The sequence below is a fragment of the Hemibagrus wyckioides genome, linkage group LG20 (genome assembly GCF_019097595.1).
Source record: "Hemibagrus wyckioides isolate EC202008001 linkage group LG20, SWU_Hwy_1.0, whole genome shotgun sequence".
NCBI lineage: Eukaryota > Metazoa > Chordata > Actinopteri > Siluriformes > Bagridae > Hemibagrus > Hemibagrus wyckioides.
Window position 1 is genome coordinate 7,501 of NC_080729.1, and position 15,000 is coordinate 22,500.

General features: G+C 38.6%; 1 protein-coding gene across 2 annotated transcripts in view; it reads left to right on the forward strand.

Moving 5' to 3' along the window:
- vegfaa (vascular endothelial growth factor Aa) overlaps positions 1 to 15,000 on the forward strand; it is a 34,189-nt gene that overhangs the window by 5,695 nt on the left and 13,494 nt on the right. For both annotated transcript variants that reach the window (XR_009207489.1, XM_058418677.1), the window contains exons 2-5: positions 11,400 to 11,439; positions 12,722 to 12,918; positions 13,033 to 13,109; positions 13,218 to 13,250. Coding sequence is in view for 1 of the 2 variants with exons in the window: in XM_058418677.1 (XP_058274660.1) it covers positions 11,400 to 11,439; positions 12,722 to 12,918; positions 13,033 to 13,109; positions 13,218 to 13,250 (347 nt within the window). In the remaining variant the exon portion in view is untranslated. The remainder of the gene's footprint in view (positions 1 to 11,399; positions 11,440 to 12,721; positions 12,919 to 13,032; positions 13,110 to 13,217; positions 13,251 to 15,000) is intronic.

Below are 15,000 nucleotides of genomic sequence, written 5' to 3' on the forward strand. Positions count from 1 at the left end.
GTTAGTGTTAGTGTGTGTTACAGTGTTTGTTAGTGTGTGTGACAGTGTTAGTGTGTTAGTGTTAGTGTGTGTTACAGTGTTTGTTAGTGTGTGTTACAGTGTAAGTTTGTTAGTGTTAGTGTGTGTTAGTGTTAGTGTGTGTTAGTGTTAGTGTGTGTTAGTGTTAGTGTGTGTTACAGTGTTAGTGTGTGTTACAGTGTAAGTTTGTTAGTGTTAGTGTGTGTTACAGTGTTTGTTAGTGTGTGTGACAGTGTAAGTTTGTTAGTGTTAGTGTGTGTTACAGTGTTAGTGTGTGTTACAGTGTAAGTTTGTTAGTGTTAGTGTGTATGACAGTGTTAGTGTGTGTGACAGTGTAAGTTTGTTAGTGTTAGTGTGTGTTACAGTGTAAGTTTGTTAGTGTTAGTGTGTGTTAGTGTGTGTTAGTGTGTGTTAGTGTGTGTTAGTGTGTGTTAGTGTGTGTTAGTGTGTGTTACAGTGTAAGTTTGTTAGTGTTAGTGTGTGTGACAGTGTTAGTGTATGTTACAGTGTTAGTGTGTGTTACAGTGTAAGTTTGTTAGTGTTAGTGTGTGTTAGTGTTAGTGTGTGTTACAGTGTAAGTTTGTTAGTGTTAGTGTGTGTTACAGTGTAAGTTTGTTAGTGTTAGTGTGTGTTACAGTGTTAGTGTGTTAGTGTTAGTGTGTGTTACAGTGTTAGTGTGTGTTACAATGTAAGCTTGTTAGTGTTAGTGTGTGTTACAGTGTTGGTGTGTGTTACAGTGTTAGTGTGTGTTACAGTGTACGTTTGTTAGTGTTGGTGTGTGTTACAGTGTAAGTTTGTTAGTGTTAGTGTGTGTTACAGTGTAAGTTTGTTAGTGTTAGTGTGTGTGACAGTGTTAGTGTGTTAGTGTTAGTGTGTGTTACAGTGTTAGTGTGTGTGACAGTGTAAGTTTGTTAGTGTTAGTGTGTGTGACAGTGTTAGTGTGTTAGTGTTAGTGTGTGTTACAGTGTTAGTGTGTGTTACAGTGTACGTTTGTTAGTGTTGGTGTGTGTTACAATGTAAGTTTGTTAGTGTTAGTGTGTGTTACAGTGTAAGTTTGTTAGTGTTAGTGTGTGTGACAGTGTTAGTGTGTGTTACAGTGTAAGTTTGTTAGTGTTAGTGTGTGTTACAGTGTAAGTTTGTTAGTGTTGGTGTGTGTTACAATGTAAGTTTGTTAGTGTTAGTGTGTGTTACAGTGTAAGTTTGTTAGTGTTAGTGTGTGTTACAGTGTAAGTTTGTTAGTGTTAGTGTGTGTTACAGTGTTAGTGTGTGTGACAGTGTTAGTGTGTGTTAGTGTGTGTTACAGTGTAAGTTTGTTAGTGTTAGTGTGTATGACAGTGTTAGTGTGTGTGACAGTGTTAGTGTGTGTTACAGTGTAAGTTTGTTAGTGTTGGTGTGTGTTACAATGTAAGTTTGTTAGTGTTAGTGTGTGTTACAGTGTAAGTTTGTTAGTGTTAGTGTGTGTTACAGTGTAAGTTTGTTAGTGTTAGTGTGTGTTACAGTGTTAGTGTGTGTGACAGTGTTAGTGTGTGTTAGTGTGTGTTACAGTGTAAGTTTGTTAGTGTTAGTGTGTGTGACAGTGTTAGTGTGTGTGACAGTGTTAGTGTGTGTGACAGTGTAAGTTTGTTAGTGTTAGTGTGTGTTACAGTGTAAGTTTGTTAGTGTTAGTGTGTGTGACAGTGTTAGTGTGTGTTAGTGTTAGTGTGTGTTAGTGTTAGTGTGTCAGTGTTAGTGTGTGTTACAGTGTTAGTGTGTGTTACAGTGCAAGTTTGTTAGTGTTAGTGTGTGTGACAGTGTTAGTGTGTGACAGTGTTAGTGTGTGTTAGTGTTAGTGTGTGTTAGTGTTAGTGTGTGTTAGTGTTAGTGTGTGTTACAGTGTAAGTTTGTTAGTGTTAGTGTGTGTTACAGTGTAAGTTTGTTAGTGTTAGTGTGTGTGACAGTGTTAGTGTGTGTTAGTGTTAGTGTGTGTTACAGTGTAAGTTTGTTAGTGTTAGTGTGTGTGACAGTGTTAGTGTGTGTTACAGTGTTTGTTAGTGTGTGTTACAGTGTAAGTTTGTTAGTGTTAGTGTGTGTTACAGTGTTAGTGTGTGTTACAGTGTAAGTTTGTTAGTGTTAGTGTGTGTTACAGTGTTAGTGTGTGTTAGTGTGTGTTACAGTGTTAGTGTGTGTTAGTGTTTGTGTGTTACAGTGTAAGCCTGTTAGTTTTATTGTGTGTTAATGTTAGTGTGTTACAGTGTAAGTTTGTTAGTGTGTGTTAGTGTTAGTGTGTGTTAGTGTTAGTGTTAGTGTGTGTTAGTGTTAGTGTGTTAGTGTTAGTGTGTGTTACAGTGTTAGTGTGTGTTACAGTGTAAGTTTGTTAGTGTTAGTGTGTGTTACAGTGTTAGTGTGTGTTACAGTGTAAGTGTGTTAGTGTTAGTGTGTGTTACAGTGTTAGTGTGTGTTACAGTGTAAGTTTGTTAGTGTTAGTGTGTGTTACAGTGTTAGTGTGTGTTACAGTGTAAGTTTGTTAGTGTTAGTGTGTGTTACAGTGTTAGTGTGTTAGTGTTAGTGTGTGTTACAGTGTTAGTGTGTGTTACAATGTAAGCTTGTTAGTGTTAGTGTGTGTTACAGTGTTGGTGTGTGTTAGTGTTAGTGTGTGTTACAGTGTACGTTTGTTAGTGTTGGTGTGTGTTACAGTGTAAGTTTGTTAGTGTTAGTGTGTGTTAGTGTTAGTGTGTTAGTGTTAGTGTGTGTTACAGTGTTAGTGTGTGTTACAGTGTAAGTTTGTTAGTGTTAGTGTGTGTGACAGTGTTAGTGTGTGTTACAGTGTTAGTGTGTGTTACAGTGTACGTTTGTTAGTGTTGGTGTGTGTTACAATGTAAGTTTGTTAGTGTTAGTGTGTGTTACAGTGTTAGTGTGTGTTACAATGTAAGCTTGTTAGTGTTAGTGTGTGTTACAGTGTTGGTGTGTGTTACAGTGTTAGTGTGTGTTACAGTGTACGTTTGTTAGTGTTGGTGTGTGTTACAGTGTTAGTGTGTGTTAGTGTTAGTGTGTGACAGTGTTAGTGTGTTAGTGTTAGTGTGTGTTACAGTGTTTGTTAGTGTGTGTGACAGTGTAAGTTTGTTAGTGTTAGTGTGTGTTAGTGTTAGTGTGTGTTAGTGTTAGTGTGTGTTAGTGTTAGTGTGTGACAGTGTTAGTGTGTGTTACAGTGTAAGTTTGTTAGTGTTAGTGTGTGTTACAGTGTAAGTTTGTTAGTGTTAGTGTGTTAGTGTTAGTGTGTGACAGTGTTAGTGTGTTAGTGTTAGTGTGTGTTACAGTGTAAGTTTGTTAGTGTTAGTGTGTGTTACAGTGTAAGTTTGTTAGTGTTAGTGTGTGTTAGTGTTAGTGTGTGACAGTGTTAGTGTGTTAGTGTTAGTGTGTGTTACAGTGTTTGTTAGTGTGTGTGACAGTGTAAGTTTGTTAGTGTTAGTGTGTGACAGTGTTAGTGTGTGTTAGTGTTAGTGTGTGTTAGTGTTAGTGTGTGTTACAGTGTAAGTTTGTTAGTGTTAGTGTGTGTTACAGTGTTTGTTAGTGTGTGTGACAGTGTAAGTTTGTTAGTGTTAGTGTGTGTTACAGTGTTAGTGTGTGTTAGTGTTAGTGTGTGACAGTGTTAGTGTGTTAGTGTTAGTGTGTGTTACAGTGTTTGTTAGTGTGTGTGACAGTGTTAGTGTGTTAGTGTTAGTGTGTGTTACAGTGTTTGTTAGTGTGTGTGACAGTGTAAGTTTGTTAGTGTTAGTGTGTGACAGTGTTAGTGTGTGTTAGTGTTAGTGTGTGTTAGTGTTAGTGTGTGTTACAGTGTTAGTGTGTGTTACAGTGTAAGTTTGTTAGTGTTAGTGTGTGTTACAGTGTTTGTTAGTGTGTGTGACAGTGTAAGTTTGTTAGTGTTAGTGTGTGTTACAGTGTTAGTGTGTGTTACAGTGTAAGTTTGTTAGTGTTAGTGTGTATGACAGTGTTAGTGTGTGTGACAGTGTAAGTTTGTTAGTGTTAGTGTGTGTTACAGTGTAAGTTTGTTAGTGTTAGTGTGTGTTAGTGTGTGTTAGTGTGTGTTAGTGTGTGTTAGTGTGTGTTAGTGTGTGTTAGTGTTAGTGTGTGTTACAGTGTAAGTTTGTTAGTGTTAGTGTGTGTGACAGTGTTAGTGTATGTTACAGTGTTAGTGTGTGTTACAGTGTAAGTTTGTTAGTGTTAGTGTGTGTTAGTGTTAGTGTGTGTTACAGTGTAAGTTTGTTAGTGTTAGTGTGTGTTACAGTGTAAGTTTGTTAGTGTTAGTGTGTGTTACAGTGTTAGTGTGTTAGTGTTAGTGTGTGTTACAGTGTTAGTGTGTGTTACAATGTAAGCTTGTTAGTGTTAGTGTGTGTTACAGTGTTGGTGTGTGTTACAGTGTTAGTGTGTGTTACAGTGTACGTTTGTTAGTGTTGGTGTGTGTTACAGTGTAAGTTTGTTAGTGTTAGTGTGTGTTACAGTGTAAGTTTGTTAGTGTTAGTGTGTGTGACAGTGTTAGTGTGTTAGTGTTAGTGTGTGTTACAGTGTTAGTGTGTGTGACAGTGTAAGTTTGTTAGTGTTAGTGTGTGTGACAGTGTTAGTGTGTTAGTGTTAGTGTGTGTTACAGTGTTAGTGTGTGTTACAGTGTACGTTTGTTAGTGTTGGTGTGTGTTACAATGTAAGTTTGTTAGTGTTAGTGTGTGTTACAGTGTAAGTTTGTTAGTGTTAGTGTGTGTGACAGTGTTAGTGTGTGTTACAGTGTAAGTTTGTTAGTGTTGGTGTCTGTTACAATGTAAGTTTGTTAGTGTTAGTGTGTGTTACAGTGTAAGTTTGTTAGTGTTAGTGTGTGTTACAGTGTTAGTGTGTGTGACAGTGTTAGTGTGTGTTAGTGTGTGTTACAGTGTAAGTTTGTTAGTGTTAGTGTGTATGACAGTGTTAGTGTGTGTGACAGTGTTAGTGTGTGTGACAGTGTAAGTTTGTTAGTGTTAGTGTGTGTGACAGTGTAAGTTTGTTAGTGTTAGTGTGTGTTACAGTGTAAGTTTGTTAGTGTTAGTGTGTGTTACAGTGTTTGTTAGTGTGTGACAGTGTAAGTTTGTTAGTGTTAGTGTGTGTTACAGTGTAAGTTTGTTAGTGTTAGTGTGTGTTACAGTGTAAGTTTGTTAGTGTTAGTGTGTGTTACAGTGTTAGTGTGTTAGTGTTAGTGTGTTACAGTGTTAGTGTGTGTGACAGTGTAAGTTTGTTAGTGTTAGTGTGTGTTACAGTGTAAGTTTGTTAGTGTTAGTGTGTGACAGTGTTAGTGTGTTAGTGTTAGTGTGTGTTAGTGTTTGTTAGTGTGTGTGACAGTGTAAGTTTGTTAGTGTTAGTGTGTGTTACAGTGTTAGTGTGTGTTACAGTGTAAGTTTGTTAGTGTTAGTGTGTGTTACAGTGTAAGTTTGTTAGTGTTAGTGTGTTACAGTGTAAGTTTGTTAGTGTTAGTGTGTGTTAGTGTTTGTTAGTGTGTGTGACAGTGTAAGTTTGTTAGTGTTAGTGTGTGTTACAGTGTTAGTGTGTGTTACAGTGTAAGTTTGTTAGTGTTAGTGTGTGACAGTGTTAGTTTGTTAGTGTTAGTGTGTGTTAGTGTTTGTTAGTGTGTGTGACAGTGTAAGTTTGTTAGTGTTAGTGTGTGTTACAGTGTTAGTGTGTGTTACAGTGTAAGTTTGTTAGTGTTAGTGTGTGTTACAATGATAGTGTGTGTTACAGTGTAAGTTTGTTAGTGTTAGTGTGTGTTACAGTGTAAGTTTGTTAGTGTTAGTGTGTTACAATGTTAGTGTGTGTTACAGTGTAAGCTTGTTAGTGTGTGTTACAGTGTAAGTTTGTTAGTGTTAGTGTGTTCCAGTGTTAGTGTGTGTTCCAGTGTTAGTGTGTGTTCCTGTGTTAGTGTGTGTTCCAGTGTTAGTGTGTGTTCCAGTGTTAGTGTGTGTTACAGTGTAAGTTTTAGTGTTAGTGTGTGTTACAGTGTTAGTGTGTTACAGTGTAAGTTTGTTAGTGTTAGTGTGTGTTACAGTGTTTGTTAGTGTGTGTTACAGTGTAAGTTTGTTAGTGTTAGTGTGTGTTCCAGTGTTAGTGTGTGTTCCAGTGTAAGTTTGTTAGTGTTAGTGTGTGTTACAGTGTAAGTTTGTTAGTGTTAGTGTGTGTTACAGTGTAAGTTTGTTAGTGTTAGTGTGTGTTAGTGTTTGTTAGTGTGTGTTACAGTGTAAGTTTGTTACAGTGTTAGTGTGTGTGACAGTGTTAGTGTGTGTTAGTGTTAGTGTGTGTTACAGTGTAAGTTTGTTAGTCTTAGTGCGTGTTAGTGTGTGTTACAGTGTAAGTTTGTTAGTGTTAGTGTGTGTTACAGTGTTAGTGTGTTACAGTGTAAGTTTGTTAGTGTTAGTGTGTGTGACAGTGTTAGTGTGTGTGACAGTGTTAGTGTGTGTGACAGTGTTAGTGTGTGTTACAGTGTAAGTTTGTTAGTGTTAGTGTGTGTTAGTGTTAGTGTGTGTTACAGTGTTAGTGTGTGTTACAGTGTTAGTTTGTTAGTGTTAGTGTGTGTTACAGTGTTAGTGTGTGTGACAGTGTTAGTGTGTGTTAGTGTTAGTGTGTGTTACAGTGTTAGTGTGTGTTACAGTGTAAGTTTGTTAGTGTTAGTGTGTGTTAATGTTAGTGTGTTACAGTGTAAGTTTGTTAGTGTGTGTTAGTGTTAGTGTGTGTTAGTGTTAGTGTGTGTTAGTGTTAGTGTGTGTTAGTGTTAGTGTGTGTTACAGTGTTAGTGTGTGTTACAGTGCAAGTTTGTTAGTGTTAGTGTGTGTGACAGTGTTAGTGTGTGTGACAGTGTTAGTGTGTGTTAGTGTTAGTGTGTGTTAGTGTTAGTGTGTGTTACAGTGTAAGTTTGTTAGTGTTAGTGTGTGTTACAGTGTAAGTTTGTTAGTGTTAGTGTGTGTGACAGTGTTAGTGTGTGTTAGTGTTAGTGTGTGTTACAGTGTAAGTTTTAGTGTTAGTGTGTGTGACAGTGTTAGTGTGTGTTACAGTGTTTGTTAGTGTGTGTTACAGTGTAAGTTTGTTAGTGTTAGTGTGTGTTACAGTGTTAGTGTGTGTTACAGTGTAAGTTTGTTAGTGTTAGTGTGTGTTACAGTGTTAGTGTGTGTTAGTGTGTGTTACAGTGTTAGTGTGTGTTAGTGTTTGTGTGTTACAGTGTAAGCCTGTTAGTTTTATTGTGTGTTAATGTTAGTGTGTTACAGTGTAAGTTTGTTAGTGTGTGTTAGTGTTAGTGTGTGTTAGTGTTAGTGTGTGTTAGTGTTAGTGTGTGTTAGTGTTAGTGTGTTAGTGTTAGTGTGTGTTACAGTGTTAGTGTGTGTTACAGTGTAAGTTTGTTAGTGTTAGTGTGTGTTACAGTGTTAGTGTGTGTTACAGTGTTAGTGTGTGTTACAGTGTAAGTTTGTTAGTGTTAGTGTGTGTGACAGTGTTAGTGTGTGTTAGTGTGTGTTACAGTGTTAGTGTGTGTTACAGTGTAAGTTTGTTAGTGTTAGTGTGTGTGACAGTGTTAGTGTGTGTGACAGTGTTAGTGTGTGTTAGTGTTAGTGTGTGTGACAGTGTTAGTGTGTGTTACAGTGTAAGTTTGTTAGTGTTAGTGTGTGTTACAGTGTTAGTGTGTGTTACAGTGTATGTTTGTTAGTGTTAGTGTGTGTGACAGTGTTAGTGTGTGTGACAGTGCAAGTTTGTTAGTGTTAGTGTGTGTGACAGTGTTAGTGTGTGTGACAGTGTTAGTGTGTGTGACAGTGTTAGTGTGTGTGACAGTGTTAGTGTGTGTGGCAGTGTTAGTGTGTGTTACAGTGTAAGTTTTAGTGTTAGTGTGTGTGACAGTGTTAGTGTGTGTTACAGTGTTTGTTAGTGTGTGTTACAGTGTAAGTTTGTTAGTGTTAGTGTGTGTTACAGTGTTAGTGTGTGTTACAGTGTAAGTTTGTTAGTGTTAGTGTGTGTTACAGTGTTAGTGTGTGTTAGTGTGTGTTACAGTGTTAGTGTGTGTTAGTGTTTGTGTGTTACAGTGTAAGCCTGTTAGTTTTATTGTGTGTTAATGTTAGTGTGTTACAGTGTAAGTTTGTTAGTGTGTGTTAGTGTTAGTGTGTGTTAGTGTTAGTGTGTGTTAGTGTTAGTGTGTGTTAGTGTTAGTGTGTTAGTGTTAGTGTGTGTTACAGTGTTAGTGTGTGTTACAGTGTAAGTTTGTTAGTGTTAGTGTGTGTTACAGTGTTAGTGTGTGTTACAGTGTTAGTGTGTGTTACAGTGTAAGTTTGTTAGTGTTAGTGTGTGTGACAGTGTTAGTGTGTGTTAGTGTGTGTTACAGTGTTAGTGTGTGTTACAGTGTAAGTTTGTTAGTGTTAGTGTGTGTGACAGTGTTAGTGTGTGTGACAGTGTTAGTGTGTGTTAGTGTTAGTGTGTGTGACAGTGTTAGTGTGTGTTACAGTGTAAGTTTGTTAGTGTTAGTGTGTGTTACAGTGTTAGTGTGTGTTACAGTGTATGTTTGTTAGTGTTAGTGTGTGTGACAGTGTTAGTGTGTGTGACAGTGCAAGTTTGTTAGTGTTAGTGTGTGTGACAGTGTTAGTGTGTGTGACAGTGTTAGTGTGTGTGACAGTGTTAGTGTGTGTGACAGTGTTAGTGTGTGTGGCAGTGTTAGTGTGTGTTACAGTGTAAGTTTGTTAGTGTTAGTGTGTGTTACAGTGTTAGTGTGTGTGACAGTGTGAGTTTGTTAGTGTTAGTGTGTGTTACAGTGTTAGTGTGTGTTACAGTGTTAGTGTGTGTGGCAGTGTAAGTTTGTTACAGTGTTAGTGTGTGTTACAGTGTAAGTTTGTTAGTGTTAGTGTGTGTTACAGTGTTAGTGTGTGTTACAGTGTTAGTGTGTGTGGCAGTGTAAGTTTGTTACAGTGTTAGTGTGTGTTACAGTGTAAGTTTGTTAGTGTTAGTGTGTGTTACAGTGTAAGTTTGTTAGTATTAGTGTGTGTTACAGTGTAAGTTTGTTAGTGTTAGTGTGTGTTACAGTGTTAGTGTGTGTTACAGTGTTAGTGTGTGTTACAGTGTAAGTTTGTTAGTGTTAGTGTGTGTGACAGTGTTAGTGTGTGTGACAGTGTTAGTGTGTGTGACAGTGTTAGTGTGTGTTACAGTGTTAGTGTGTGTTACAGTGTAAGTTTGTTAGTGTTAGTGTGTGTTACAGTGTTAGTGTGTGTTACAGTGTAAGTTTGTTAGTGTTAGTGTGTGTTACAGTGTTAGTGTGTGTTACAGTGTAAGTTTGTTAGTGTTAGTGTGTGTTACAGTGTAAGTTTGTTAGTGTTAGTGTGTGTTACAGTGTTAGTGTGTGTGACAGTGTGAGTTTGTTAGTGTTAGTGTGTGTTACAGTGTTAGTGTGTGTTACAGTGTAAGTTTGTTAGTGTTAGTGTGTGTTACAGTGTAAGTTTGTTAGTGTGTGTTACAGTGTAAGTTTGTTAGTGTTAGTGTGTGTGACAGTGTGAGTTTGTTAGTGTTAGTGTGTGTTACAGTGTAAGTTTGTTAGTGTTAGTGTGTGTTACAGTGTTAGTGTGTGTTACAGTGTAAGTTTGTTAGTGTTAGTGTGTGTTACAGTGTTAGTGTGTTAGTGTGTGTTACAGTGTAAGTTTGTTAGTGTTAGTGTGTGTTACAGTGTAAGTTTGTTAGTGTTAGTGTGTGTTACAGTGTTAGTGTGTGTTACAGTGTAAGTTTGTTAGTGTTAGTGTGTGTTACAGTGTAAGTTTGTTAGTGTGTGTTACAGTGTAAGTTTGTTAGTGTTAGTGTGTGTTACAGTGTTAGTGTGTGTGACAGTGTAAGTTTGTTAGTGTTAGTGTGTGTTACAGTGTAAGTGTGTTAGTGTGTGTTACAGTGTAAGTTTGTTAGTGTTAGTGTGTGTTACAGTGTAAGTTTGTTAGTGTTAGTGTGTGTTACAGTGTAAGTGTGTTAGTGTGTGTTACAGTGTAAGTTTGTTAGTGTTAGTGTGTGTTACAGTGTTAGTGTGTGTTACAGTGTAAGTTTGTTAGTGTTAGTGTGTGTTAGTGTTAGTGTGTGTTACAGTGTAAGTTTGTTAGTGTTAGTGTGTGTTACAGTGTAAGTTTTAGTGTTAGTGTGTGTTACAGTGTTAGTGTGTGTTACAGTGTTAGTGTGTGTTACAGTGTAAGTTTGTTAGTGTTAGTGTGTGTTACAGTGTTAGTGTGTGTTACAGTGTAAGTTTGTTAGTGTTAGTGTGTGTTACAGTGTTAGTGTGTGTTACAGTGTAAGTTTGTTAGTGTTAGTGTGTGTTACAGTGTTAGTGTGTGTTACAGTGTATGTTTGTTAGTGTTAGTGTGTGTTACAGTGTAAGTTTTAGTGTTAGTGTGTGTTACAGTGTTAGTGTGTGTTACAGTGTAAGTTTGTTAGTGTTAGTGTGTGTTACAGTGTTAGTGTGTGTTACAGTGTAAGTTTGTTAGTGTTAGTGTGTGTTACAGTGTTAGTGTGTGTTACAGTGTAAGTTTGTTAGTGTTAGTGTGTGTGACAGTGTTAGTGTGTGTGACAGTGTTAGTGTGTGTTACAGTGTAAGTTTGTTAGTGTTAGTGTGTGTTACAGTGTTAGTGTGTGTTACAGTGTAAGTTTGTTAGTGTTAGTGTGTGTGACAGTGTTAGTGTGTGTGACAGTGTTAGTGTGTGTGGCAGTGTTAGTGTGTGTTACAGTGTAAGTTTGTTAGTGTTAGTGTGTGTTACAGTGTAAGTTTGTTAGTGTTAGTGTGTGTTACAGTGTTAGTGTGTGTGGCAGTGTAAGTTTGTTAGTGTTAGTGTGTGTTACAGTGTAAGTTTGTTAGTGTTAGTGTGTGTTACAGTGTAAGTTTGTTAGTGTTAGTGTGTGTTACAGTGTAAGTTTGTTAGTGTTAGTGTGTGTTACAGTGTAAGTTTGTTACAGTGTTAGTGTGTGTTACAGTGTAAGTTTGTTACAGTGTTAGTGTGTGTTACAGTGTAAGTTTGTTAGTGTTAGTGTGTGTTACAGTGTAAGTTTGTTAGTGTTAGTGTGTGTTACAGTGTTAGTGTGTGTGGCAGTGTAAGTTTGTTACAGTGTTAGTGTGTGTTACAGTGTAAGTTTGTTAGTGTTAGTGTGTGTTACAGTGTAAGTTTGTTAGTGTTAGTGTGTGTTACAGTGTAAGTTTGTTACAGTGTTAGTGTTAGTGTGTGTTAGCATTAGTGTGTGTTAGCATTAGTGTGTGTTAGTATTAGTGTGTGTTACAGTGTTAGTGTGTGTTACAGTGTTAGTGTGTTTGTGTGTGTGTGTGTTTAATCTGTAAATACCTGATTTGGTGAATGTTCTGCCTCACAAACACACACATACTGATTATGATTGTTTTCTCTCGGCAGGCGGCTTACATACCAAAGGAGGGAAAAAGTGAGAATGAAGGTGAGTGTGTAATTAATATTAGATGCCCTGTGTGTGTGTGTGTGTGTGTGTGTGTGTGTGAGTTACAGCATCACAAGCCTGAAAACTGATGAAGTAAACCTGTTCCCTGTAACATGTCTCTGTGGTCTGACGAGTGCAGTGTATAGTGAATAGTGCAGTGTGTGTTGCAGTGTATAATGTGTGTCCCTGAGGGCAGGTGGTGGTTGAACATTAGCTTATCAGTAACAGAGGCTGCAGCTTTTTAACTCAGCTGTCACACACCTCCGCCCTCGTCTGACCACAGCTCTGTAGTGAGGGCCAAGTCGCTCATCAACCAATCCCCAAGGTCACAGTCACTAGACAGCAGTGGATCTGTGTGTGTGTGTGTGTGTGTGTGTGTGTGTGTGTGTGTGTGTGTACAGCAGGACTGATGATCATGTGATATCAATATTGCAATACATTAATATCATGAGACATTCAGAGTATAGTCTCACGTCTGTTGCTCTTCTACTCAATCATGAGGGTGAAACCTTTAGAGGAACCAGACTGAAAACCTCATCCTCATCTGGGTGACATCTGGGATTATGAATCATTATAAACCCTGAGAGTGGGATTATAAATCATTATAAACACAGAGAGTGGGATTATAAATCATTATAAACACTGAGAGTGGGATTATAAATCATTATAAACACTGAGAGTGGGATTATAAATCATTATAAACACTGAGAGTGGGATTATAAATCATTATAAACACTGAGAGTGGGATTATAAATCATTATAAACACTGAGAGTGGGATTATAAATCATTATAAACACTGAGTGTGCGATTCATTATTATTCCAAATTAAAAGTGTTCCTAGAAAGTGCTGTGTTTCTCTAATCCAAGGAAGAACATCTTTCTGGTGTCTGGTTCCATCCAGTCCATTAGTCCATTGAAGTTTCATTACTTCAGCATGTTCTGATTACTTTGTAATACATTGATAGCGAGTGTGTTTATGGTAATGTGTTTATTAAGTGATGTTAATAAACACACAGTGACACGGGGGGGTGACACTTAGGTAACATGGCCCCCTTCAGTATAATGGACTTTGTGTTGTGTTTAGCACTGTGCTAATCTGCTCAGGAAATGTTGAGCAGCGGAACTGACCCAGCGCCTGCGAAGGAAAAAGGCATAAAGTAGAGCAGGCAGTGAGTTAGAGTGTCCAGGTGAAGTGTTGAGTGTGGAGGTGTTCGGTCACTGTGGCATTCTGCAGAGCTCCAGTGCAGTGTGTTAATATTCCCTGTGTGTGTGTGTATACAGTGTTGGCGTTTATGGAGGTGTACAGTAAGAGCAGGTGTAATCCCAGGGAGATGCTGGTGGATGTCCAGCGCGAGTATCCACACGACACACACGTCACCTACCTGCCGTCCTGCGTGGTGCTGCGGCGCTGTGGAGGCTGCTGTAATGATGAAGCACTCGAATGTGTTCCTACACACACAAAGAACATTACACTGGAGGTAAAGGACACACACACACACACACAAAGTGCTTTTGCACCCTAGTGAGCTGAGATTAAAGTGAGGACCTCAAACACCAATTGTGTGTGTGTGTGTGTGTGTGTGTGTGTGTAGTTGTACAGAGTAAAACCAGGTGTAGGAGAGCACAAAACTCTGCTGAGCTTCACAGAACACACACACTGTGACTGCAGGTAAGTCGCTTTAACACACACACACACACACACACACACACACACACACAGACACGTTTTATCTTTAGTGTTTTTGCTGACTGTTATTTTACTGTTTGACTTTTTCAGAGTAAAACCAGAAGTGAAAACAAAGAAAGAATAGTAAGTATTGTGTATTGTGGCAACGTGTGTGTGTGTGTGTGTGTGTGTGTGTGTGTGTGTGTGTGTGTGTGTGTGTGTGTGTGTGTGAGTTATAGAGTTATAGTGTCCCTGCTTGTTTTATCTTGTTAAATGATTAAGAAATAAATGAGAAGCAGTCAGATGGACAGTAATGCTAACACCAGTGCTAATGCTTATGCTAATTAGCCAGCACTGTTACACACACTTTATTCCACTCTCCTGCCCTGCTGTGTACTGGGGCTCTGACCCCACTGGCTGTTTAAGGAGACTTTCGGTTACAAAAGACTTAGGTGTTTAACACACACACACACACACACACACACACACACACACACACACACACACACACACACGCACACACACACACACACACACAGCCTGTATTACTCAGACAGCTGAGGTGATAAAGCATAATGATGGCCGCCTGTGTGGATGCTGGGGGTGTGGGGGGGTGGCTCTCAGACCACCATCAAACACACACACACAACTCACTCACACACAAACACGTTCTAACACACATGCGCACACACACACACACATTCTAACACACAAACACACACAAATGTGTTCTATCACACACACACAAACACGTTCTAACACACACATACACATACAAACACGTTCTAACACACACACACACAAACACATACACACAAATGCATTCTATCACACACACACAAACACGTTCTAACACACACACACATTCTAACACACAAACACACACACACAAATGTGTTCTATCACACACATACAAACGCGTTCTAACACACACACACACATACAAACGCGTTCTAACACACACACACACATACAAACGCGTTCTAACACACACACACACATACAAACGCGTTCTAACACACACACACATACAAACACGTTCTAACACACACACACATACAAACGCGTTCTAACACACACACACACATACAAACGCGTTCTAACACACACACACATACAAACGCGTTCTAACACACACACACATACAAACACGTTCTAACACACACACACAAACACGTTCTAACACACACACACATACAAACGCGTTCTAACACACACACACAAACACGTTCTAACACACACACACACACACACACATACAAACGCGTTCTAACACACACACACACACACACATACAAACACGTTCTAACACACACACACAAACACGTTCTAACACACACACACACACACACATACAAACACGTTCACACACACACACACATACAAACACGTTCTAACACACACACACATACAAACACGTTCTAACACACACACACATACAAACACGTTCTAACACACACAAACACGTTCTAACACACACAAACACGTTCTAACACACACACACAAACACGTTCTAACACACACACATACAAACACGTTCTAACACACACACACAAACACGTTCTAACACACACACACACATACAAACACGTTCTAACACACACACACAAACACGTTCTAACACACACACATACAAACACGTTCTAACACACACACATACAAACACGTTCTAACACACACACACACATACAAACACGTTCTAACACACACACACACATACAAACACGTTCTAACACACACACACACACACACACACAAACACGTTCTAACACACACACACACATACAAACACGTTCTAACACACACACACACACACACACAAACACGTTCTAACACACACACACACACATACAAACACGTTCTAACACACACACACACACACACACACACAAAC